The 27,563-nt window shown below is 43.2% G+C and overlaps 1 protein-coding gene across 1 annotated transcript; it reads right to left on the reverse strand.

Moving 5' to 3' along the window:
• Window positions 1-201: 201 nt before the first annotated feature.
• Window positions 202-27,125, reverse strand: ntf3 (neurotrophin 3). Its single transcript, XM_084038779.1, has 2 exons — window positions 26,992-27,125; window positions 202-1,375 (listed from the first exon to the last, which is right to left on the reverse strand). The coding sequence occupies exons 1-2, from the start codon at window positions 27,007-27,009 to the stop codon at window positions 506-508; spliced, it is 888 nt and encodes a 295-aa protein (XP_083894905.1). The 5' UTR covers window positions 27,010-27,125; the 3' UTR covers window positions 202-505.
• Window positions 27,126-27,563: the final 438 nt, after the last annotated feature.

Genomic DNA, 27,563 nt, shown 5'->3' on the forward strand with positions numbered 1-27,563 from the left:
CCCTGTCACTTTTTTTTTGGTTTATTCCCAGAAACCTTTGCGGCCTGGTCTGCTGTCTGTGAACTACCATGTCCTAGCTCTCTGCTCTGCAGCCACACAGGTCAAGGCACATGTAAAGTCTTACTGTGAAGCACCTTTGCAGCTCGGCTCCATATTACAGTTTCAAAATGAGTTCATAGCTTGTTTCATTCCTTGTAGACGTTTTCTTCCTGTTTGAAGACTTCTTTCAATAAATAACACAAATATATTCATACGTCATATATAGATAGATAAACATGTATAAACTACATGCATTTCATATAATTTAAATAATTTATATGTACAGTTGCCCCTCCCTCCCCAGACTGTGATGGATTTGCAGCACATTAAAGTGAAATATCAGTTCGATGGACCCTCGATGTTCTCGTTGTATAGCGGTGTTGCTCACGTAATCCTGTGGTGGGGGAGCGCTGTGAACAGGAAATAAAATCCTAGACAGGAAGTAGAGTTCCAGCATGGTTTTGTTTTACGTCCTGTGACGTTTCCGTGACAACGCGCAGACGCAGGACGTGTCTATGCGTATCCACCTCCAGCCCACGGATTTGCGAACCTGGGTCAGCGCTCGCACGTACGTCTGCGTGGTCTTGCACTGCGAGTTCCAGTTCTTGTCGTCGATGCCCCTGCAGCCCCCTTTGAACGGCCGCGGGGTCCGACAGCGGGTCTCGTAAAAGTACTGTTTGATGTCCTGCGTGGCGCTGGTCTTAATTTTGCCCAGAACGGTGACGGGGTCCCCCCTGGTGTCCACCGCGTGGGTTTTATCCGTCACCCATTGGCTCTCGCTGTCGCACACAGAATATTCCCCGCGGTAGCTCCTGTGCTCCACGTAGCGCTTCTTCCGCGTCTTGTTCCCCGCCGACCCGTCCTGGCCGCTCACGTAATCGTCCGCCAGGTAGAGAGGCGGCGGCTGCAGCGGCGGCCGGTCGCTAAGCAACACCCGAGGCGAGTTGTAGCGCTTGTGCTGCCTGAGAACGTCCGAGGTCACGAGCATCACCTGCTGGTCGACCACCATGTCGCTGCTCCCGCCGCTGCGTGACCCCGCCCCCCACTGCTCGCCGTCGCCCTGCTCCTCCAGGGGGAAGTTGGCGCTGAGGAGGGGGGGCAGCGTGTCCCTGGGCTCGGGGTCCCGGCTCTTCCCCTGCTGGCTCTGGTTCCCCCTCGTCTTCCCCCGGGTCAGGTCGGCCTGCAGCAGCTGGATGATGAGGGAGTTTAAGGGGTCGGGACTCGGCTGCTGTTGCCCTTGGCGACTGCTGTCCATGTTGGTTGCCTGGATACCATAGAGGTACACGAGGACCATCACATACAGCAGGATGGACATCACTAGATTCACCTGTAAGATCTGCAGAGAGACAAAGACAAAGACTTTTTACTGATATGCTAAACGTATCCAATCCTCATACTTAGAAGCAATTTGTCATAAATTCTTCCACAAATGTTCAGCAACTTGTTCAGGCAATGAAACTACTTGGTAAAGTTGAGGGAAATATTGTGGTGTGTGTTTAAAAAAAAGTTTGTAAATTGCATGAAGTTAAGTAGTAACTAAAGTAAAGTAAAAGAAGTTGACATGAACTGCAGTCTCCTGGGTGAAAGTCCCCAACCATCCACTCCGACCTCTGACATGGACAATAGGAAGCTGATTTTTGTAGTTTGGACCCACGCTGATCTATATGGTGGGCAGTTGTAGCAGCAGTACTGTGGCAGAGCTGCTCTCCAATGATATCTCTGTGTTCCTAGAACTGCAGAAATAATCAGATTTTCATCCATATCAGAGAACTCCAGTGACTCCGATGTAATCTATGTTTACATCGCCTTTAACAGCTTTTTCAGCGTACATCTGTGGCTTTGTGGGAATCTTTTGGCATGAAGTCAGTTACCACAATGTAAATAACAGCAGCTCTGTGCGTGTGTGTTTGTGTGTGTGTGTGTGTGTGTGTCAGTTAACAGTTATGGGAGATGACATGCTGCTACATGTCCAACATACCATGTGTTCGTCATAAAACACCCAAAACACACACACGGAACGTGAGAAACACTTGACACGAGCACAAAAACACACACTCTTAGTTGAGTCGCCGTGAAGTAAAGTCAGTTTGGAAATGTCAAAGATTGTATCACAGCTCCACAGCTGTCTTACTTCCGCCCGTCGAAGCCAGAAATGAAGAGTCCAACCTGAAGCTCTTCCTCTGGTCTCATCTGTCATCTCTTGGCTCGGGTTCTAGTCTGAGCTTCAGTGTCCTCAAGAGTGACTCTTACTTTTATTTGGGCGCACCCAGTCATTTGATCAAGCCTGAATGACTCCAGCTTTTTATTTATTTCATGTTTTTACACGTGATCACTCCCAGAGTTGTTTTTGTCTGCCGTTCATAGAGTATCAGATGCATTTTTATCATGTTTGTGCAGCGCCGCATGCTTGTTCCCAATCAGCTCGTGGTGGTGTAAGACTTTTGTTTTGTTTTTTTGAAAGCTGACTGGTCTCATTCATAATGTTTTCACATATTAGCACCCTCTAACTGTTGACCACTGGACAGTCTGACTGGGGGCTAACTTATTATTATTGGGAACAGAGCGTTTTTTCCTGCAATCCTGCAATCAGCGATATTTCACAACACAGACAACAGTTTATACTTATATGCACGTCTAGCAGAGCAACTCTCTCAAATATTCACCCTCCCGTTTGCTCCGTTTTGGCCTCCACCAACCCCAGAGGGAAATATCTATCCTCCGTCTACTACTACTGACTGCTGCTTGACGCCCGACAGGCTCACTGAAAGCTGCTGCAGATGAAGACGATACTGTTGAGAGTCGGACTGAACCAAGGTAGTACGTTACAGCCAGGAACTTTATAAACAGATGCTGCCTCACAAGTTCTGCCAGTGTTTTGAAATGCTACACTTCCTGTCTCCAAAGTAGGCATGGATGGGTAAAAGCAGATTATAGGTTATATTTGCATAATTTTTGGTTTTTATTTTGCTAAAATTCATTTTTATACTGCTAACGTCCATAGTTAGCATCAGACCCGGCGATGCTAAAGCCTAGCATAAATCCACGGGTGAGCATTTTATTTGCGTGAGCCAACGTAGGCTAAACGTAATCACGTGTATTGATCAGGCTGATTATACAACCCTCCCGATCTGATATGTAGCCTTTCCACGTCTGAATTTCCACTGCCTGGTGAGATACTTGATGCGACTTTATTTGGTTAGCTTTTGTTTCAGCACCACGGACAGCGCTCGTTGTAAGGACTCCTTGTATGGTGTCTCATGACGCCGTTTTCCAGAGTCCTGAACGGAAGGGAGCGGTGGAGATCGATGGACGATCGATTTTCGTGGTTGCAAATGCAACTTTTGGCTCTATATTAGACGGCTGTTTTGACATGCATGGATACATGGATGTGAAAAAAATAGGTCCAATATTTACCATGGAGCTAAAGAATGGGTCAAAATCTGTGTCCATGTTATCATCTCCCGTTGGGGTTGAAGACCAGCCTGCCGCTCGTCTCCTAAAGGGTTAGGGTTACTCTCAAAGGGATCTCTTCTGCACCATGTCTGGACCAAAACAATACGCTGAAAGATGCTAAAATGCTACATGGAGCTGAGCTCTGTGGGTTCATGGGAATCCCCCGAAAAACTTGGTATTTTACTCACGTGGGTGTACAAATAACGTCGCTATGATTTGCACTATCGAGCCACTTAGACGATAGAATATCAGACACGTGCCATGGGGTTAAGGCAAAGATTAAGTTGATAAACAACGAGGGACCCCTTTAATATACTGGTAGTCATGTGATCTGATGTTAATTATTAGTATTATGTTTGTGCTGCAATAGTAAAGCACCTTCAACAAGTTTGGTATCCTTTTGATGCTCTTTTACATGCAGAATATTCACAACTGTTGTCCACATTAGCAGTTTTCACTTCTCTGCAGCACTTTAATTACAGAGCTGCTGCATCTTCTCATTAATGGTGTTAGAATTCTCTGACTTAAAACACTTTGGTGGATTAAAGCACACAGCGTTTGCCTCTTAACACCTCAGGTGCTTCACAATCCTCACAGATGAGTCATTCTTATGCTTTGTATTGTTGCCAGGAAGTCGGTTTGACGCACATTGAGTTTTACCTGCAGGGGATTCCAACAGCTGTGACCACCTCAGATTATTCCTCTCAAAGATCCTTATCGACTACAAAAAAAAAGGCCATGTGAGGCTGCCATTTAATAACAACATGGATCACAAACAGTAAGAGGTCATCCACCTCTGTTAATGACCCTTAACCCTTAAGACTCATTGATTGGACGGAGCAGGACTGTGGTTCTGCTGAGCAGCTACATGAATGTCCAGCCGTTTAAACATAGTTCCTTTTGTTGTTAATCATAGGCTGTCAATCCCAGCTTGACATTGCCTGACGTGTAACGTGACGAATAAACACCAGTATTCCCTTCGAGGGAAATGTATACAATCTATGACCAACGTCAACATACCTTTCTCCTGTGTCACCTGCTGTAATTATAATATTCCCATGGATAAGCAGGTGGTTCTATTTCATCTCTCGAGGGACGTTGCCATGTATGTTGCAATGCAACGCACACGCACGGCAACACATTCTTAAACTAGACTTCCAGCATAGCTCGGCTTAGTTTCTAGGTTTACTTGGGTTACAAAACGACGTGCTTTTGAGCTAAAATACGTTTCTCAAGTAAAATACCTACGTTTGTTATGTAGCCGGCTTTGGTAAAGCCGTAAGTTATGTAACAAAACTACAGTAAATGAGTCGGCATACGTCGGCAGCTGAGTTTACATCATAGACTGTGTATAGGTAGTGGAACTAACCCGTACTGGATCTGGATCCATCAAGGTCAACTTTAAGTCATCTAAGTAGCTAACTGCATTGGAGGCGTGGTAGCAACCTGTCAATCACAATATAGACCCGCCCCCTAAAGCATCCCCTGCTTTCTGGTCTGGTGGACTCTAAATGGACCATAATGTACTAAATGAACATCATGCTGGATTGAAGAAGACTTGAAACTAGAGATTGAGACCATAAACTCATGTTTACAATGTTTACTGAGATAATACATCAAGAGAGAAGTAGGACCATTTTCTCATAGACTTCTATACAACCAGAGAGGAGTCGCCCCCTGGTGGCCAGCAGAGAGAAGTAGGACCATTTTCTCATAGACTTCTATACAACCAGAGAGGAGTCGCCCCCTGGTGGCCACCAGAGAGAATGATAGTTTAATGGGACTTCAGCTTTGGCTTCACTCTAAAGGACCCACAGATTTCCGCCTGGTTTCCATGCGAGGTAGTTGGAAAAAGAGTGATATAAAATTGACAAACAGATGGCTGCGAACTGAAAGAGGTGCTTGTGCATCAGCTGGATGATGCAGCTGTTGGTTGAGGGAATCAGGGGGGCATCTTCAGCAATGTTACCTTCCAATCTCACACACACACACACACACACACACACACACACACACGTTCAATGGAATATTGAAACTCTGCCCAAAGTCGTGACCACTTAGATGAAACCAGCACTTTCGGACTCTCAGACCCTCGTAGACTAAATGCATTCACACATACCTCCAGCCCGACACGGAGTCTTAATCCTCAAACAAGCCCTTCTTGTCAGAGTCGCAGCGCGGTCACACAGACGTAACACACACTGCTGGAATGTTCATTTGGGTTAAACATCCATAAATCCTCTTTTTGACTGACGTTTCTCTTTAATTCCTCGAATTCTTCTTCCTTTTTAAAAACCTTCAGCTCTGGCAGTTCAAAACATGTTTCAGCTGTCAAGTGAGATTCATGGACTAAATACATAAAATAATAAAGTTATTTGGGTGGGACCTTTAAAAACAAAATTTTACAAAGTGCATATAAAGGAAATTAATTATTAAATAATGGGAACACACACACAACTGTGCAGCTCAGACAAACAGCTATCTTTAGTGTATGATGGACCTTAAAAACTGTGAGATAAAACAACCCAGTCGGCTTTTTTGTGGCCCAACAAAATCAGAAATCATGTGATTCAACAAGCCGTTAACACTTGGCTCCCCTTTCTCTGTCACATGGCGTCTGTAACGAACTTAATTTGTTGGACGATAAGTTGTTTAGAAATAATATTATTGTCATTTTAAGAACATTTTATGTCGCTATATGTCGATATAATGATAATAAATGGCATAATAATAATAATCGCTTTCAAAGAACTATGAATTTAACAAAGAACTATAAATTAAATAAAAATGCAAGTCTTTCCAATGGTAGAAACCCTGCTGTGTGATAACGGAAACATAAATATTCTAGTATTTTTCTGGTCAAACACTTATTATGAAAATTTAAATGTGTGCACTTCGGACCCTGATTTGTGTTATTTTAATTTAATCAGCCAGCAAGAATGTAATTATTAAGTAATAATAGCAAATGATGCTAAGAAAATAAAATGCACTGTGTTTATTCTGGTTTGGATTTTTTAACTCTTCCCAAATATCACATTTCTTAATTGAATTTTCCAGCATGTCCTAGTTTAACACAATAAATCCAGCATCTACCTGTAAAACGCCATCTGGGTGCTGCTCAGGTTATGGTATTTGGGGTGATTTAATGACTGAGAAGGTGATGCGATCAGCTTTTCCTGGCGTTTTGACGATATGACAGTTAAGCACTTATTATGACACATTTTTGGGTTTTTAACTCAATTTTCTAGCCTCTTCTTTGGTAACTAAATCCCACATTTAGGAATAAGGATCTCTTTGTTAATCAGGCGCCCGGCCCTTGAAATCTGGATCCAGTGAGACGAATGAATTCCCCCCGCTGCCATGATGACTGTCATATAAGTCCTGACAGGCCGGCTGCAGGTTAACAGAGCACGGCGGGAACTTTCCCAGCATGCAACGTGGTAATTAGACTGTGTCCTGTACGTCCTGCTGCATTCATATGCTTGTTGTAGGAAGGGACGTCTGGACAAGGACGGGGATGAGGAAACAACTCCTCTGCTCGTCCTCACCTCTATAACGAGTTATTTCAGGACAAGGAGTTTAGGGTTGCGTTTATAATTAGGTGATCAAGTTAAAGTTCGGGAATAAATGTAGTCGTTGAAAGTCAACGTGTGTGTGTGAGAGAGAGTGTGTGTGACACGGGCTAAAAAATAACAGGATGTGACAGGATGTTATGAGTCCAACTGTTTGCTTGTTTCCTGCCTTTCACTCTGGCTTTGCATGAGAAATATATTATATCTTACTAATTATAGTAATATAATATGTTTACATGATTTGCATTATTGGAAAATCAGTCCGAATAAACCAAAATCACATTTCCTTTTCCTTTTTGGAGACTTATAATGTGATTTTTTTTAAACTAAGGCTGATTAAAAGTTGTAAATCATTCATCTGATATTTTGACCTGTTTAAACCCAGCTCCTTCATATCCAATCAAATAAGCTTGTACATGTCTTATATATAAATATTCTAATAATAGTTTATGGATGTTTTAACAAATGTTAAAAATATATAATTTTACAACAATAAACTGTTTACTTGTTTGCAACGTATGATTTATTAACTGATTATTTAATATCACACAAACTAATAATAGGATAAATAAATTAGTGAACATTATCATACTGTTAAATAACTGTTGAACAGCAGATAAACTTAAATAAGAGCGTTTGAATCAGATCAGTTTGGTTTTTTTTCATCATGAAGCTCGTTGATCAGATAAACCATCTGATCATCTGTGCGTTACTGTGAAGTCGTGCAGTCGTACTGTACATGACTTCAGGAGCCGGTCAGGGCACGAAGTAAACATCTGAGGCCTCGGGGAGAACGCAAACAATTCCTCACATTCCTCTGCAGCTCACGGAGGTTCTGAGGAGGAGCTCCGGCGTGCAGGACAGGAACCCCCTGCCTGCCGCTCGTTTACCCGCCTGCTGCTTTATGGTGAGGTAACTGTCGGCAACATGAACGACTCGGCAGGTTTACAAGAACATCCTCACCGTGTTGTGTTCACGCTCAGAAGGGTAATTCCTCCAGGAAAATCCATCCTCCATGTGATATTCAGATGGTCCTGTGGCCTGAAAATAGTCAGGGAGCTGTGTGGGACTGGAATGCAGGGTTTGGGGGCTTTGTCGTTGCCGCAACGCCCCTTGTGACTCCCGTTCATTTAACATGAATTATTTGCTGAAGGTTTTCTGGCGTTTTTCTCTTTTGCCAATGAACCCGGACGGTTTTATCTCAGAAGCTTCTTCTGAGGGGAAAAGTGTGTTAGCACGCTATGTTAGCATGTAGCCCACAACACACAGAGCTGCTAGTGTGGCTGCAATGTTTCTCATATCAATATATGCTCATTAGATGCACAGTGTCTTTTAAAAAATACACTTTCCACTAAGTTTAGGCAACAAAACCACTTAGTTAAGTTTAGGAAACGCAAAGGACACGCATTACGACCGCTGATGTGACAAAATGTCTTAGTTTTGGGACACGAACCATCGTCTCCTTTTTAATTTTTCTTTTATTGTTTTGTGTTGGTTAAATTTGTCATATTCTGACTTGGATCATTAATATTTCACACTGATATATGAGCTTTATGTCAATTAAACGTGATAATGTAAAGAAGGGGCAGAACATAAGCTTAGCTTCCTCCTCTCCCTCCTCGGTCTTCAAATAATTTATTTATTTACTATCATTAATTTTATTTGTATGACATATTTTATGTCATGTAAATATTGTCTTCAAGGAAAATGATGATCAAATCAAAAGTGACTTGAGCTCTGACCATGCTGGGTTTGTTCATTGGAATATCGGAGCCAATGATAATTCATCTGCTTTACTGGTTTTCGTTGCATCATGTCCACCCAAATACCTTAATAATGGCATATACAACACATTTCAATATCGCACACATCCGCTCCAAACACACTGCACCATGAAACCAGACAAAAGAGAAAACACAAACCTCAAGACATCCACAGGTGAGCGTGGAGAAGAACCAGAACCAGGTTTCTTTTCTGGTCTCAAACCAGTTCAACAGATCCCGTGTCAGAACGTATCTCTCGTCCTCTCAGTTACGATCAGCTCAGGACCGGAGATCAAGACTCAACGACTCAGCTTTAATTTAACAGTCCGAGTGAGGCCGTATCACTCGATGACTCAGCATGAAGGGATTTCAATCCCTTGATTCACTGTCGCTGACACACGAGACAGACATTCAAGGAAAAGGTCAGAACTTGAAGAGGCAAGCATTGAAGTGTCATGGATGACACGCTAAGAAGTATGACCAGCTTCCTTTTCCACAAATGTCAGAGTTATTTGGATGAGCTTCGGCTTCAGGCGGTGGGAAAGGAGAGACGAGGAGAAGCTGGTGGTTGAGATCGGAGAGGGTCAGAGGGAAAGTTTGAGGGGAAGAAGCCATGATGATAAAAAGGAGAGTTCATCATCATCATGAGGAAAAATGGGTTTTAGAATGATTTTAGGGGTGTGTGAAAAAAAGTTGATGTCCTAACAAATAACAAACTCTGTCTTGGCTCGGACAAGCACATGGAGTCTCAGTTGGTTGCCTAGCAACCAGTTCGCTAACATGCCGCAAAATGACTTCGCCTTTTGTAAGAACGTATAACGTGTGACACGTTAGGTCGGACAGAGCCAGGCTAGCCGTTTCCCTCCGTTTCCAGTCTTTATGCTAAGCTAAGCTAGCCGGCCGTTAACAGTAGTTTTATATTCACTGTACAGATGTGAGTGGGATGGATTCCCAGCTAACTCTCTGTAAGAAATGTCTACTTTTCCTTCTAAAAGTTGCTCACTACATATTCAGAACATTGTCTCATTTTTTCTGCCTCTACTTCTACTTTCCCTTTTATTATGTAATCTACTCTTGTTTCTAATATTTCTTAATTCTACACCATGTTCTGTTCTTATTTACAGAATCCATTATTCCATAACTTGAATCCCGTCAGCCGGGGCGGACCACACACAGAACTGCACCCAACCTTCCATCACAAGACCCGCGTTGTAATCAAGTTAACTTTCTAAGAAGCCAAGGCCTCACAGGAAGCATCTGCACCTTCATGACCAAGTGAGTTAAAATGTCAAAAAAAAAAAGGTTACGGAGCAAAACAGAAAGAACAAAGTTAGTGATGATTATCCCCTTTTACTCCCTTCATAGTTCCATTGGCTCAAGGCCTATTAGGTCACTGCCCCCCAGTCGGACATTATCCCTCTTCATCCGCTCATCATCTCACACGCCAATCTGCTCATAGTCATCCTCAACTCGCTCCTTTCTCTATTCGCTTCCATCTAAATCCACAAAAAGCACATTATGTAATTCATGCACAACCTCGAATAACCTCCTTCCTTTATTGTCCTTTATTAATCTTTTAATTTAAACATTATTTATTATTATTAATCTAAATCGGTTAATCTCCCGGCCTGCTTGTATATAACTTTCGAAGCTCTTACCCCATCACCACATCCCAAACACCAGTGCTATTTATCCCCATAGCAACCAGATCTGGGTAAATAAACAGCCAACATCCCCGCTCACTGAAGCTGTTCATCTGGTTCAGGTTGGAGTTGAAGCTCAGACAGAGAAAAGCATGTAATGAACAGAAAGTAGGTGCAAATGATGACATTTCCTCTGAAACTGCTGGTGGAGCTGCAGGTGGAGGCGGCTGCCCTCTGAGCTTTTAACTCCTCAGGGATTGGTGCAGATAATCGGCCTCAGCGTGGCGGCGTCTTAACACCAGACGGGCTTCCTCAGCAGCGGAACGCCGGGCGGCTGCACACTCTTTGTGTTTCTCATGTGCACGTGCAGGTCAAGCACTATTACATCATGCACTATTGTGGATTGTGTCCCCCTGCCGAGTCCCATCATCCCCCAAAAGGCCCATTTTCTCCTTCATTGAACCCCTTGAACCCCGAGTACTTCCAGGGATTTTTCACTTTCATATAAAAGTCCTGCACCTGCATGGAAACAGCAGCGTCATGTAGAAGTCCAGAGAACTCAAAAATGTCTTGTGTATTAATAACTGGCACAATCTCCCCCACTTCCATGAATAAACATAGCAGATAAAAATCTAAATGATCACAGCATCACCTCACACTTCCTCACGCCTGCATCTTACCCTCCGAACTCTGCTTGACTTCAATATTATGGCCCTTTTTCCACATCCTCAGATTATATAGATTATTGGATATCGCCCCGTATAACTTTACTTTTACTTTCCATTGTAGTTCTATGATCTCCCTCTTCAGTATTTGGCCTTTTGTCCTCTCCACCCTCCTGCTATCTGCTTCCTCTTCCCTCCTTCTCTGCAGACACACTGTTGTGTTTGGGCTTACGTCTGACTTTTGGATTTTTGGAAATAAAGCCGGAAATAGTAACCAAAAGGAGCTCCTACACCAACACACACCACATGCAACAAGAGACAGCAAGTGTGTGTGTGTGCTTCTGTGTTATTGTTAGTGAAGCCTGTGGCAATGTAAGTCTGATCATGTCTGGCTTTGTCGGGACCCGGTGCCAAGATAACCATAGAGCAGGGATACTTAACTTGCTTTGCCTGGGGCCACTCATGCAATGACAGGAGGCCAGGGGCCAGTTAATAAAAAAGCATTGAACTGTCGAGGTCCTCCACATGCACTGAAAAGAAATGTTGTTGTTTACTTTGTTTAAGTCATTCTTGCACCTTACTTATGTTAAAAGTAAAATCCCATTGTTATCTGTGGATTTAAAACATGGTCGGCGAAACAGAGCAGCTGCTGTGTGTCAGCTTCTACACAGCCAATGGGAGGGAAGAGGTTGCAGGACTTTCACCCAGGAGACCGCTGTTTGTGTCCCAAAAGTGGCTTTGTTACTTTTTTGTGTGTGTTTTAAAACTGCGATCGTAATCTCTTTGAGTGAAAACGTAATTGAGAATGTTTAGTTGTTACTTTGTAGCAGACGTCATTGCTACTGACTGACTCTCTTTTTCCGGTGTGTGTGTGTGTGTGTGTGTGCGTGTGAGCGGTTGTTGTTTTTTTTTCGGCGTGATGATGGATCGTGGCGAACGCAGCCAGATCTGCAGGCCAATTTAAACAAAACCTGGGCAGCGGCGTCATTGCTTCAAGGCAAAACAGACATTTGATATTCCTGTATCAGAAATCAAACTAATATTTGGAGGTTTAGCTAATTACAGTTTTACGCTTTAAAAAAAATAAAAAGTTGATGATTTCTATGGCGGAGGGATGCCCAACTTAATCCTGTGTGTCCCTGACGGATTACAGTGCAGATGTAATCTACTGTAACCTCGTTGGGGCGCGGCGGTGATAACGTAGCTCCTAATTGACAAGATATAATTGAACACACGCCCCAGCGGACTGCATCCTGGTGTAAACGGTACGAACAGGAAAAGTGGCGTTTACTGGCAGTGGAGGGGCAGCGTGTCAGAGCAAGACAGACACCAGCCCGTCTGTCTAATTAGCACGAAGGAATGATGGAAGCAGCCCAGCCGACTGTTTGGCAGCGAGACGGCAGAAGGGGAGGATAATAGGAAAAGGGAAAGTTACAGCCAGATTTTACTCCACTGAACCAAATGTTCAGCCAGACAGGTAGTCGTCTACCTGCTCAGCACCAACACACACAGTCCCATCATAGTGGTGCGTTCACAAGCTGTATCTCAAATTCTCAAATAGAAGTATAGAAACAGGCCTTCACTTCTAATTTCCCAAGATCCCCACATTTAACGGAAACTCAAACTGTCCTCCACGTTTCCCTGTTGTCATAATAAATTCAGTAAAAATGTCCATTTCCACAGCACTAATTCCATCAGAATGAATTCCATCAAAGTCACGTCTCGTGTTTTTCCTTTCCCTTGAACGATGTCGGGTTTCCATGAATGAAACTCAACACTTCCTCCAGGATTTTCAGCCTCCCAGTCTAATTTACTAGAGAACTAATAGGATGAGGAGGAATTTAAATTTGATGAAGCTGGGAGGGCAAAAGAGGCAAATAAAGGCGAGAGAAGATGAAGCTAAGTGTCACCTCTGAACTGGGATGTTAATCTACCGGCAGCGATGCCAAATAAGAAAAGCCAACTCTGTCAAAGGCCACTGAAGGAAAGGAAGAAAAACTCCAACACTCTTACACATTTAGGATTTTAGCCTACATTTGTGCTCAATATCTGCATATTACCTCATTTAAATATGTAAACATAACAATTAAATATGTGAACATAATAGATAGATGTGCTTTTCATTCATTGCGAGGGCTTTGAGAGTGATTTCTCTTTGTCTTGTTTTTGCAGGTTTATCGGCCAAAAAAGAGCCGCAATCGTTTTGTGCGTTCGCCATCGAGTTTCCAGCAAATGTAAGTGATCAACTACAAACTCTCCCTCCACTCTTTCCTTGTAAAATGCCAAAGTACATGCTTTGGCTGGTTGTCTTCTCAACTTTTCAACAGTTTTAGTGTCTAGTCTGTAGAGTCAATAAAACACAATCAGCAGTCAGCTTTCACTTTGCAGATGTGCTCAGCAGTAAACAGTGCAGCGGCTGAGGATGTCAAATAAAAACCAGAATCACTGCATGTGAATGAAATGTAAAAGTAAAACTGGTTTAGTTTAGTTTCATATGAGAACATAAACAAAGTGTCTCAAGTCATTTACATGAGTATTATGTTTATTCTTGAAACAACTGTACAAATCCTTAGAGGAGATCGACGGGAGAGAAGAGGAGAATATAGACGTCATAGACTGAATATCATGAGAGAACTGTTTAAAAGTGGACAATGCCAATTAATATCATAGCATTTTCATTCAGTGTTGATTTCTCATCCATCCAAATATGCATCGATCAGATTGACTCAATATCTTGGGAACGATCTTTGTAATGGTGTTTGATTTCAATTCAAACCAGCTTTCTTTTTAGTTTAGACGTTATGATTTAAAAAGAAAAAAGAAATTCATACTTATACTTATTATCGTCCAGATATTCCTGCCAAATAAATACTGATTCAATAAACGTTTTGTGGGCTGGATCACAGAATGAAGCCATCATTATGAATTGACCCTAAATCTGCGTGAATGCGTGAACCCGACATCAGTAAACACGCCGACAGACTGTGGTCAGCTCTGGACCACCAACAGTGTTTGTCCAGTTTTCCCTCAAACGCTGTAAACTAATTTTTTTGGCCCAATGTGGCAGCGGGGAGAACCCCTGACCCACTTGTTGAGACCTCGTGGCTCCAAGCAGAAACCATGCTGCGTTCAGGGAACCACAGCTGTATCGCACTAAGAAGGTGGCGATGGATGGTGTGCCTTGCAGTTACCGTGGAGACCCCAGTGATGATGCTGTCAGGGCGCTTAGTGATGGAGCTTAGCGAGCAGTGTGCCACACCGGCAAATCCTCCAGAGGGATTTTCACCCGGCGATGTCTGAGCCCTAATACTGTCCAATTGACTCCAGATGTTGAGAGAGAGACAGAGAGAGAGAGAGAGAGAGAGAGAGAGAGAGAGAGAGAGAGAGAGAGAGAGAGAGAGAGAGAGAGAGAGAGAGATCTGGTCTGTAGCTCAGCTTCCATTCAAGTTTTTGTTTTGGAAATAATAATTAATCAACACACAAAACAGATATGTGAACACTTGAAAGAAATTCTTGAGTGGCCCCCCAAAAAAGGGTCAACACATACGTAGATGATGTGATGCTGTATAGGTGTGGATATTGTTTGGAAACAGTGGTTCTTCTTTTGAATTAACTGTTTGCAAATGGCTCCTGTGGTCCTGACGTGAATCCAAAGGAGGCCTGAACGTGGTTTTTCTGGTGTTTATTGTAAAATAAACTTACAGAGTCTAACTAAAACGTTGCTAATGATCCGGAACGACGGGAACAACTTGCTGAAGCTGATCGCAACTGACATGAAGTGTTGCAGGTTTGTTTTTGTCCTGAAAAATCTCAAGTATTGGATTCCACACGAGTGAAACCATGGTGATTATTGAGGAATTTAAAAAATGATAATGTTTCAACCACTTGGTGCAAAATTTTAGTTGCATTAGAAACCTCGGTGCAATACGAATATATTCAGGGAGGTCAAATCCAGAGTATGGAGAGAGAGTTGTGTCGCGGTTTGAAATTCCTTTAACATGACAATTTAACAAACACTTTCTCTTCTTCCTTCTCTATCCTACGGCCTTCCTCCGGTACTCCACATCCCTTTAACCTCAGTAAGTGTTGCTCATCTCATCTGATCTTTGGCAAGAAGACAAACACGGGTGTTTCCCCAAATGCTGACCTATCCCTTGAAGACATTTCATGGTTGATCGTTGGCATGCTGTGTTGCAGAGAGGTGACCACAGTTTAACGCTCCGTGATATTTGAGCAGATTTAAAACCCCCGACTGTGTGATTACTTTGGAGGCTCCCACCTCGCTCCCCTCTCCGCCCCGGGGTGTAAAAGCGAAGTGGAGGGAGGGGCAGAATTCCAATCATAACAGTGAATTACCTTTGAATGTTGGCTGTCTCCAGCCGGGATGAGTCACATTGTTCCTTTTCAGCAAACTAGTTTGTGTACATGTGCGGTTGCACAAAGAAAAAAAGAGCGAGTGTCTGGTTCGCGTGTGTGTTTTGAGAGAATGACAGCGGTGTGAATAAGTGTGTGTATGAGCTGGCACGCAGCGGGATGAGGAAGCATGATAATGGGTTGTGTGTTTCTGTGTACAGGTGAACGTTTTACCACAGAGTACCTGCATGTGTACACACCTACAGGTGCAAATACTTCAGCTGAGAGAGGAAAACAAATGCAAATTCATATTCGATAATGATCCAGGGAGAGAAGAAAGAGTTGATTCTCCAAAATAAAAGATCACTATTCCCAGTTCAGGTATAAATACACAAATAGTACATCTTATATACTCTAAAGGCCAATCGAGGACAGTAGTTTTGACTTTATCGATGTTGAAAAGTTGACAGTGTTTTGATGCTTATGATATTTTGGTATTTCGATGTATTGTCATGGTGTAAACGTGAAAATAACTTCCTTACTGTCCTGGAAGGTGGACCAAAGGTCCCGGCAGGACAAAATATTCATAGTGTAGCCGGTTACTGTCTGTCTGTCCGTCTGTCTGTCTGTCTGCGAGTCCTTTGATCAGCTAAAGTAACAGAACAGTCAGATCCACTTGTGAGATTTCCCATCACGACTCGGAGGAAAATAAACCCGGTGACTCCAAATGGCAATGATTTGTAACAAGAACTCTGAACTTTAACATCTGAACTTTAACATCAACAAACCCTGCTGGTCAGTGAAGGGGAGAGTCGGTTCACCAGAGAGGGAACTTAAAGACCCCCTGTGGAGGATTTGACCTCCACAACCTCTGCAGGTCCCTGTTTTTGTTTAGTTCCTCGCGCATGAAGATGTTATTCCCATCACTGCCTACTGATGTCCAACATGCCAGAAAAAGCAGCGATGCATCAGCGAAGGTTGGGGAAACGTGGACTGCAGGAAACCTGGTTTCAAAGCGTAAAATCTTAAATTATGAAAAAACACACATATAATTACATTGCATTTCCCGCCAATGAATGCTACACACTGGCCCTTTAAGTCTGATTTAAATGTCCAGAGAACGTGCAGGAGAGGGCGAGCATGCACCAGATCTGTGGCCAAGAGGTAGAGCGGGTCATCCTCTAATCAGAAGGCCGGTGGTTTGATCCCCGGGTCCTCCAGTACAAACGTCTAAGAGCCCTTGTGCTTTGAGCGGCTGAAACTGTTTATCCTCAGGCTTCCAGCAGTGAAGACGCTCCGCTGAGTGAAACCAGACCCCCGACCCTGCACTGGCACTAGTCTGGACCCGGACCCGACTCCGGTCAGCTGACGGGGCTCAACATGCGTCTTGTTTAGTCCTCGTGTGAGAGAGCGTGGAGGAAATCCTTCGTCGTCTTACACAAGCGTCCAGACAGACGCAGCTGGACCGGCCTTAGTGTTAGATTTCTGCGGTTTTGCTCAAAGGGAGAAGGAAACCACTGCTTTGTGTCTGCAGAGTTTTTTTATGATACGCTACATCTGATGAGGCCGACTCACACACACACACACACACACACACACACACACACTCAACACACACACACACACACACACACACACACACACACACACACTCAAACACACACTCTCTCCTCCACTTCCTGCGTCTGCAGCCATTTCAAGCATTTGTTTGTTGAAAGCACTTAAGTCGACTTCACGTCGCACCAGCACTTAAATCCACAACCACGTCTCAGAAAAGGCCCCCGACACGGGACCAGGACCAGGTCCAGGTCTAGGGGTGAGGAGTTAGGGTGTGATGTGTGAGAGTGAGAGAGAGGAGCAGTAATGGGTCATAATAACCAACCCAAATCAGCTGCAGAGATCAGGGCAGCTAATCCGGTGCCAAGCCTAATAGAATCACAGACACAAGAATAGACTGGAGGGCTCAACGGTGGCTTTGACCTTGCTTCTGTGTGTGTGTGTGTGTGTGTGTGTGTGTGTGTGTGTGTGTGTGTGTGTGCGTGTGTGTGTGTGTGTGTGTGTGTGTGTGTGTGTGTGTGTGTGTCAACCGGGCAAAGCGGGCAACTGTCTCTGTCCAAGGGGAGTGTATTTTTTGTATATTACAGAGAACAATACAGCAACTAAACCAGGCGGCTGTTCAACATGAAAGTTTACCAAGGAAGGTTTTGATACATCTCATGTCCGTCTCTTACATGGTGTGTTTCTTCATTTTTAAGTCTATTTGTTATGCATTTTGCATCTGAACATGAGGTTGGTCCCCTCATGAAAAGGCACAGAATAGCACCTCGTAGTTCTGGTAGCTGTTAACTTATAGTCCAAACACATTGTCCAAAACAATAAAAGTCAGCAGCAGCAGAGCAGCGTCTGGGGATCGGCAATGCAATCAGCTGTGTAATCACTCGTGGCCCCTACCAGCCAGGGGCCCCATGAAGTGTTAGTCACCACAACTACCAGAGGTCCTTGAGCATGCAGCCATAACTGGTCCGCCAAAATAGGATGCAGTTTGCTGCAGCAGAATGCTAGATTTCCCCGCGGACAGACACGGAGAAGCACATTAACTCACACACACATGGTTTTCTGTAGAGATGAGGGTGGGAGGAGCGGGGGGGGGGATAACAGGAGCCAAGCAAGTTTTCCCCCCCGAGGCCCCTGTAGGTGGTTCATCTGGCCAGGGGACGTAAAAACGACCCCCCTGGAGATCCTCAGGTATTTCACCATATGGATACTGACATGCTAAATAAACAGTTTCCACATATTTTAAATTCATTTTCCCCCCTTTTTTACCCGTGGACATCAGTGTTGGTTTTACATATTCAGTTTCTGATATTAAATCGGGGAAATCGGAGCACTGAAGTTAACCTCTCTGCGTTTCCTCCTTGTAATTAGCTCAATTAGCGCTCAAAGCATGTTTCGATAAGGCTCATTGGTCATTGACATAATGTGTCGCATGCAGCTCACATGATCAGCCCTCCCCCCCTCCGAAGTAATACTGCACACAATTTCTACTAAAGTAATTATGAATTTTCTTCATGATACGATCTGTTTTGCCGTTTTCATTCTCCGCGGCGCTATTTGTCATCTGACTGAGATCATAAAATGTGTTTTCTTTACTGCCGCTTTCCTCTCACGGTTAACGGGAGAAAATTATGTGAATTACTCAGATGACTGGACCGATAACAATTCTTCACATTTGATTATATCAGTTATTTTTTTGGAGAGCGAGACTGTTCCAAGTTGGGGAGCATAAAGGTTTGAATGCTGTCACTGTGGGTCATCCCTCAAATTATATATATATTTATAGTATTCAATGAATCTAAATCTGATTTTGGTCTTTTTTGGCTCCTGTCTTCAACAATGTTCTCCACACAGCGAGATACTACGTGTTCAAGTGAGACATTTGCCCTATTAACTGCCCGTCAAACCTTTCATCTCAATCCAGGACACAAATGTCGACCTGAACCGTATCATTAAAAAAAATCACAATACCTGAGAATACAGGAGACATTACTCTTTGGAGACGTCTTCGCTATCCGTCACTGTTCAGCCTTTTTGATCTCTGACAGCAGAGTCCATTAAAGCTGAAAGACGAATGACCCGCTCAACTATTTGGCCGTAGATTTGCTCTTATTTTTGGATAAGAGCGGACGGCTTCATATATCGTCTTCGTTCTGCCTCTCAGCCATTTTGAGCTCCATCTGCTAACAGTAAAGTATTGTTTTAAAGGCATTTAAAGGTATGTGGGGTTGACTGTAAACGACTGTTTATTTATTATCTGAACAGATGTTTTAATTTGAACGTTCAGGATCATTACGGTGCAGGTATTAAGAACATTTCCGTTTTCTAGCGAGGCTCCTGATTGGCTTTTTCTTCTCCGGCTTGATGTTCGGGCGCCGACGTTCCTCGACTTTCACAGTAAAACAAACATGTGGGTTGATCATCTGGTCTTGCCGGGACTCATCGTGCCTCCAGACACTCAAGGATGAATGATGGCAATGAAGCCAACGCTCAAGTGCCCTCAACTTGCATTGTTTTTCAATGAGTCATTAGGAGGCAACTCCTATGTTCTCAAGAAGAAGCTATAATTGACCTGAATGCTCTCTTGATTTATTATCTCAGGAAACATAAACATGAGTTTATGGTCTTAATCACTAGTTTCAAGTCTTTTCAATACAGCAGGATGGTCATTTAGTACATTATGCTCCATTTAGAGTCAAATAGGCGATAAAGCAGCGGATGCTTTAGGGCGGGGCTACCTTGTGATTGACAGGTCGCTACCACGACGTTGTCCGGTCATTGTGTGCTTTCAGTTCATTAAAACGAACCGTAAAAATGTGGTTGCCTACTTATCTGTCTGTCTATGTTAATCTGTTTTTTCTCAGAAGTAAGCTCTAACAGACAGGCAGGCCGTCCAATTATTTTCTCCGGCCCCGACTTTTTTGATTGGACGGGCTTTTACAGACTTGCCACGGCCACAGGTGACTTTTTTATAATTTGTTTTTATGTCGGAGCATTTAATGTATTCATTGCTATCTGTATGTGACGAGGATTTCAAGTTATATAACAGAAAGTGTTTCTGAATAGAATCACCTACTCAACCTTTAAGTCTCCGGTTTGAAATGAAAACGAGGAGTTGGAAATATACAATGCAGACACACACAAATGTACAACAGCCCTGTTTAGAAATGAATGCCAAAGACTAAGTGTACACATACGATAAAATAATAATCTCATTTAACGTCTTCTTTCTATTTCCATACTATTACCTTTCTATTTTAGAACATCCGATGCTCTGCACTCTCTGCACTAGTGCATAAGAAATGAGGGCAGAAACTAGAATGTGCTCCGTGTCAGCACATTTATAATTATTAAGTGGAATATTGGAGAAAAAGCAGCTTCCAGCTAATGTCGTTCTTGGCATGTGTTCCAGTACCAATTCAACCCAGTTATTTCCCTTAAAGGCTTTCCAAAATAAAAGCTTAATTGGGTGTAAATGCACATCTTGAGGATCAAGCTTGGAAAAGCACCGACACGCTGTGCTACTCAGTCACGTTACACACTTTCGGGATGATTTGAATTTGCCTTGAAGAGTTAATTTGCGTTGGCTTGTCTCATGCAATGTTGGAACAAAGGAGGTCATGTTTACTATAGATTATATCTAATCCATATCTGTTGAGATGTAAAGTAACTCACCACCACTGTCCTTCCACGCGAACTGCTCGTTAACACACAGGTTTGAGCCATTGTTTCACCATGAAACTGTTGTAAATGTTATCTTGATTTTGTTACGGCAAAACCCAAAAATTTGCATCGTGATTCAAAACAAAACATTTTTGTACTTAAATAGCTTGCACAACCACACATGTTAAAAAGATGAATAGTCACGCACGACTAATTTGACAAAATAAAAAAAGCTGCAAAAAACATGTTGAAGTCATAAAAACGAACAAAAATAGTTCCAAAGTTATGTTGTCTTTTTAATATTTCGATTTATGTAACTCTGGTTATGTAACAGAACTATGGTTTAATAAGCCAACGATGATGTTTCACACGGGACACAAACAGCTGTCACCTGGGTGAAAGTCCTGTGTTTGTTAGAGTTGTTCCCTCTCAGGTGATCAATCGTCTAAATGGTGGATTATTTAAATGTTTTTTTCATGCTTTTTACCTGAATGACCCGTCAGGCGTTCATATTTTGGAGATGCACGTTTTTATGAGACGATACGAAGATGTTTTTCAACCGACATCGGCACTCCGTCAAAATGCCGTGTTTAGGGTTAGGGTTTTGGCTTCGGGGGCTAAAGTTAGGATTAGTCTCATGTTAGGGTTAGGGTTTAACCAAATGAGAGGACAAGTAGGGATTGGGTTGGTGTGTGTTTGTGTGTATTTGTGTGTGTGTGGGAGGTTTAAACTCTGACAGCAGGTTTCACCCTCAGGCCATCTGAACATCTGTCAGCTCAAATATCAAAGGTGGCCACGAACCACACAGATGTCTTCCAGGGGCATCGCGTTCCATCAGGAGAACATTTATTTCATTTCCGTAACGCAATAAAAGTGGATCCATCGCTGTAAACATTCCTCTCTGCCAAGCTGGTCCTTTAACTGGCAGCTAGTTTGACCAGCTTCTTCATGGAAGAGATGGATAGTGAAGGATAGTGAAGACTCATCAATAGGAACATGTGGAACTTCTTATTATAATAATAATATTAATAATAGTTCAGTCGCTTAATTCAGAGCTGAAGGTTTTGATCAGTAATGAAAACACTTATTCTGCATTTAAGTACAATATCGAGGTACTTCTGTCTTAGTATGTCACTTTATAGTTTTCCTTCAAGAGGGAAACATTTTATTTTATTGCATTTATTTATTTATTATATTTATTTATTTTGTATTTATTATCATTTTCATTACTTAATTTCAACACTTGTCACTTTATATTGTTCTTTGATTGTTTCTTTTAAAAATGTATTTTATGTATGTACGGTGTCCTTGAGTGACCAGAAAGGCGCCTTTAAATAAAATGTATTATTATTGTTATGAATGTGTCTATCTGACAGCTGTCGATGCAGTGTTGTTACTATATTTCCTTCAGTAAAGGATCCGAGTGATGCTGTTACTCCTTTCCAGCTTCCGTTAATGTATTTTATGCGTAAATTGGATTTTATTTGATGCATAAAAGGCAAAACAAATTACAAATTTAATACAAATGCTGAAAATCCAAACAGTCTCCGGAGGCGAGATGCATTCCAGCTAATTAACTACAAAACAAAACTGTAATGAGTTAATTTAAAAGATCTGCATGGACAGAATAAACAATCTTGCAAATGGGAAGCACCCTATTTGATTATTATTTGACTACTGGTCAGCTGCTTCCTATTAATATATTAGCATAGCTATTGAATAAACCCATTCATGCGTGTAGAAAAGATGCACTATAAAAACTACACAATGCAAGTAAATGACAGATAAGCTTGAACGGGAATTCATCCCAGTCAACAGTATCAGTCTGTATCAGCTGTATCAGGAGGTCACTGAGTCTACCTTTTAATGGGGCAAGAAAAGGGAAGGAGGCTGGAGATGGAGGGAGGATGTAAAGAGAGGGAGGGAGGAGAAGAGGGATGTAAAGATCCGGACGGTGAATGTGAGGGAGATAAAGGAAATCGTTGAGACAAGAGACGCAGATTACCGGGTCAAAACGGACAGAGAGGACGGACGGACGCGCTCATGTGACCAAACGTCTGGGAAGGCCGAGCCCTTCACCTTGACAACCACATGACCATCCATCCACTCCGTTCTCCGGGGGGATTGTTGGGAAAAGACGAGGATGGAAAAAAGCGTTTTTTTTGTGTGTGTGTTCGTTCTCTCCAGGATCTCCGCTTAAGATCTCGACGTTGTTTAGGTCCCGCTGAGTGGTCGGGTCACAGGTTAGAGTCCCGACATGTATATGTGCTCCTTAACGCCGCTGTTTAAGAATGTGTGGGTGTAAACACCCGGGCTAAATGTGTAAACCATCTCGGAGCGGCCGTATAGAATAAGTGGAACAGCTTGATCCACACACGCTGAATTAACGAGGGTGGCGTGCGGAAGAAATCCAAACTTTTTTTTTTTTTTCCTAAACACAAGTCGCTCGTCTCGCTCATCCCATCGGAATGAAGCGTCGCAGACCTGCGGTTTACACACAGGAACATCTTCGTTTTCAGGTTTAAGGACTTCAGGACCTTCTTGGTCCCTGATCTGCTAGAAACCCCTTCAGGTTCTTGACCCCCGGGAGTCTCACAAACACCACATTTGACATAAATCTATCACAAAAGTACTTGAAGCTCCACTTGACTTTAATCACCGAAGACACATCTGTAAAGTGCTTTTAGAGCGATGGCAGGACCTCGGGATGGAAAAACGTTTTTTTGAAGGTGACTGAAACAATCAGCTGTGGCAGGACAAGACAGTTTGATCTCTTTTTCTTCCTCTTCCAGTGTTTCCACTTCAAACATCTGATTCGGAGCTCATGACCGGATGGATGATTCAGTCTGGTCAGATTTCTAACAAATCTGTCTCTCACATCATTACGGTGCTGGATCCAAAATCAGATGATCCCCGGGGTCACGGGTTTGTGATTAGCAAAAACTACAGTTAAAGGACAAGTTCACCCATCTTTTCCAGATCTGTCTGAAGACGTTAGGTGCCCGTGTGCACAGTGAGACAGTGATGCTTGCTGTAATCAAGAGATCTCTTTCTAATGCACTTTCAAAGTAAGAGTTTCTCTCAGGTTGATATGAGGCTTCCAACAAATCAGATGATTATCTTCCAAAGTCACAAGTTCACAAGAGCAAAAACTTCCGTGCCAAAATTCTGAAAATATGATCGTTTTTCGAGGCGAACACGTAAGATATTATCAGGATAATCTCTTTTTTTCTTTTTTTTTGCAAATGATGCAACTGTCAACGTGTTTTATCTAATTAGATAACGTCACTTTGTTCATCTCATTCCATCATTTTACAGTCAAGTAACTTGAAACAAAACTCCATCTAGTGGACCGAAAGAGCAACTGTTACCAAACGGTTTAACTCGTGTTTGCAATATTAATCGTTTTATATAATAAAAGATTGATACGTGGTGCCTTTTATATCGACACAATGTTGCCATTCAAAAAAGTGCAATACTTCCATGTGACTTTCTTTGAGTTATTTCGTAAAATTGACGTGAAAATTGACGTCGCGTATTCAGTGATTAAAATCCAATTTGAAAATGTCAAGCATAAATTGAATTGAACAAAATGACACATCATGAGGAGGAATGTGAATCCTTCAGAAACAGGAAGGTCAGTTAGACCCCGGGGAGGAATCATGAACTCAAAGTAACTATAATATAATCTTTAAGTGTCTGGCTGATGCTCCGAGTTAAACAGGACGAAGGAAAGTCATCGGTTTGTTTATTTAAACCTCTAATTAGCAACAGGAGGTGTGTTTTCCCACAAACACCCACCTGACAGGTTTGTACACCAGCAACGTCATTTTCAAACCCATTCAACAAATTCAATCGGATGTCTTTCATAAAAAGTCTTCCCAGGTGCGGTGTGCATCTTCAAATATACATTTCATCTTTGAATTCCATCCTTTGTGTCGCCATAAGTTACTCGCCGGTCGTTTCCTCACACGTTTTCTCTGTTTGACTGGGAATTTAAACCTCAGCGCTCAGATTGACGGTTTATTTATGTCATCTGGTGAACACAAGGAGAAAACAGGAACTCTCCGCTGCATTTTCACTTTATGAAACCACCTGGGAGGCATTTTGGCGTTACTTTCCTCTGGTCTACTTTATGTCCTTCCCATCAGTCCCAGCCCCCCTAATCTGTTAACACACCTCACGCCTAATTCTCCCCTTTTCTCCCGCAGTAAAAAACCACAATGAAAGTTGTTAAGATGAGTCAGTGCAGCTGCACATGCACTCTTTCTTTTTTTCTTTTTTTTTTTGACTCAAGTGGCCATGAAGGGAGTCGCAGAATAGAAACCGGAACCCTCGCCTCCTTCCCTGCATCCTAATCTCCTCGTCCTGCTGTGCGCCGGCATGTCATGAGGGGCTCTGCGTCAAATCCGCCGCTGCAACAGCTGCTCCAGCAGCAGCCTCGGTGCACACACACACACACACACACTCACACACATGAGCCCAGTCCCACAGCTGCAGGAAAAGCATCCACCAAAGGCTCAAGACGCCCACTGATGCGCGCCATTACGCAAAGCTGCCCAGGCCACATGTCGTCCAGCCAAACTGCACCGCCGCCACGGAAAGCCGGTTCAGCTCATATCTGTAATTCCCTTTTACATATAAGTATAATAGCATTTCTCTTATTGTCACAACTCTATTCTCACTAGTTAAAGACACACTAACTTTATTTTAGTTACATAAATTGTATTTAAAGATATTTAAAATTGAGATTGTAGTCAAAACTAAATTTAAACACCTTTAAATCCTTAGAAGTGCTCATTTTTAAACATTTAATAGCAGAACTGGATATATTTAGCACATATTCCTTATCCACCAGGTCATTCTGCAAATGACATCACTTTAACTATTCAAGTGTTTTGGCCTTTCAGTGTCAGACTTCCACAATGTTATGTTTTATCTCTGCGATCCATGTTGTTACTGAAGTGAGCCACGTGATTATCATTTAATGAATAACAATATTTTCTGGATATTATCCGTAATTGCTTTGCTTCCAGTCATAATTCTGGATCTGAGAATGAAAGATAAATACACATGACTGGCAACATATTTCACAGGAGTTATCTGAAATGTTGATTCTGACTAAATAAATGAATTACGGATCCATAACGAGTCTAGTTATTTCATTTTAAAAGCACGTTTATGCAGACTTCTGTCCTGGACACGCGCGCACAGGCACGCGGACAGCAGAGCAGATTATTTTTGGGTTACTGGGCTATTTGGCTCTAATCCCATCAACAGTTCCCAACATTTAAATTCTGGCGTCTGAGGTGGAAACTTAACGAGATATCAACTCGATCACGTCAGCTCGTAGAAGTGGATCAAACGTTGTGTTTTATTTGTGTTTTTCATTTTAAACGATTTACTTCTACATGGAACTAAGGTATCCAACAGAAAAGCCAGAGTCCAGGGTGACAGGAGACGTTGGAGAGGAGCTCCGCGCGCTCAGCCTACAGTTTCCATGCATCCAAACAAACGCGCACACGGGGCATCGGGAGGGGAAGGGGGCCGAATCAACGCATAGTCCGCCTTTTGTGTTGGGAGTCAACTGTGACAGATCAGCTTTCACTCCCTCTCACAGCGAGCAGAGGCACAATTAGCGCGTCGGTAATCCACGGATACCAGCTGAACCGCATCTGAACCGTTCCCGTGCGCACCGAGCGAGTCCCGCTCCCCTGCGACGCGACGCGACGCGACGCACACGCCTTTAAAAGAAAAGCAGAAGAAGAGCAGCAGAGCTCCTGAGTGCATGTGAACACACACACGACGGCAGCACAACTATGTCATGTTTGTGTGCGTAAGCGAGCCAGACCCAACCCTGCTGTCTACCTGCGCGCAGAGGAAGAGTCTGTCCGTCCTGGTTCACCCTTTTTTTACCTGCAAAAGCTTTTAAGCTTACAGGACCTGTCCCTGAACGCACCATGCAACTGATCTGTTGGGCAAAAAGTTAATATTGAATCTGGCGCATTTACAGCCAATTTAGGCGCCTCCGTGGTGCCAAATCCTGCTATTCCCCCCCAAACTTCCATGCACGCTGTGACTCCAGCAGCTCCAAAGCTCCTCACCAGCGAGTTAATGCACTTACAGTTCAAACTGTGACTCGCTGTCATCCTTTTAACACGGTGGGACACAAGGAACACTTTGGATCAGTCTGTCACTCGGATTCCCCAAAGTTGTTCGGCGACGTAAAAGAAACGAGCAACCAAAGTTTAAAAAACCCTGAAATACTGAAGCAAGCAGTTCCTACCGTAATAAAGGTAACCATAGCATCGGTGGGTTAGTATCCAACAGAGTCGACATGAAGGTGATTAATCTGTAGACAGAATCCTTTTGGCGAAAACTTCCACTTTCTGAAGGCTGCCGCCTGTCTGTCCTCCACACTGGTTCTGCGTGGAGAGGATCAGGGTGTGCGTAATGCTCTCTCTCTCTCTCTCTCTCTCTCTCTCTCTCTCTCTCTCTCTCTCTCTCTCTCTCTCTCTCTCTCTCTCTCTCCCCCTCCCTCTGGACAACATAATCGACGTCGCTCCCCCTGTTACAGGACAGATGGCTCTTGGCGCATGTTGCCTGCACACAGAGCTGCTGCATGCACGCTGCAACTGTCTGTCGGCGGCGCGAGCCTGCTAACGTGAATTAGGACACCGAATTAGGAGTGTGTGTGTGTGTGTGTGTGTGTGTGTGTGTGTGTGTGTGTGTGTGTGTGTGTGTGTGTGTGTGTGTGTTTTCATGCGCGTGTGTGCGTGTGACTAAAGCACACTACGTCTTCACGCAGCGCTGGCTGACATTTGGCCTCAAAGATTCAAGTCAAACAGGGAACTTGAA

This window comes from Eutrigla gurnardus (genome assembly GCF_963514095.1).
Source record: "Eutrigla gurnardus genome assembly, chromosome: 21".
NCBI lineage: Eukaryota > Metazoa > Chordata > Actinopteri > Perciformes > Triglidae > Eutrigla > Eutrigla gurnardus.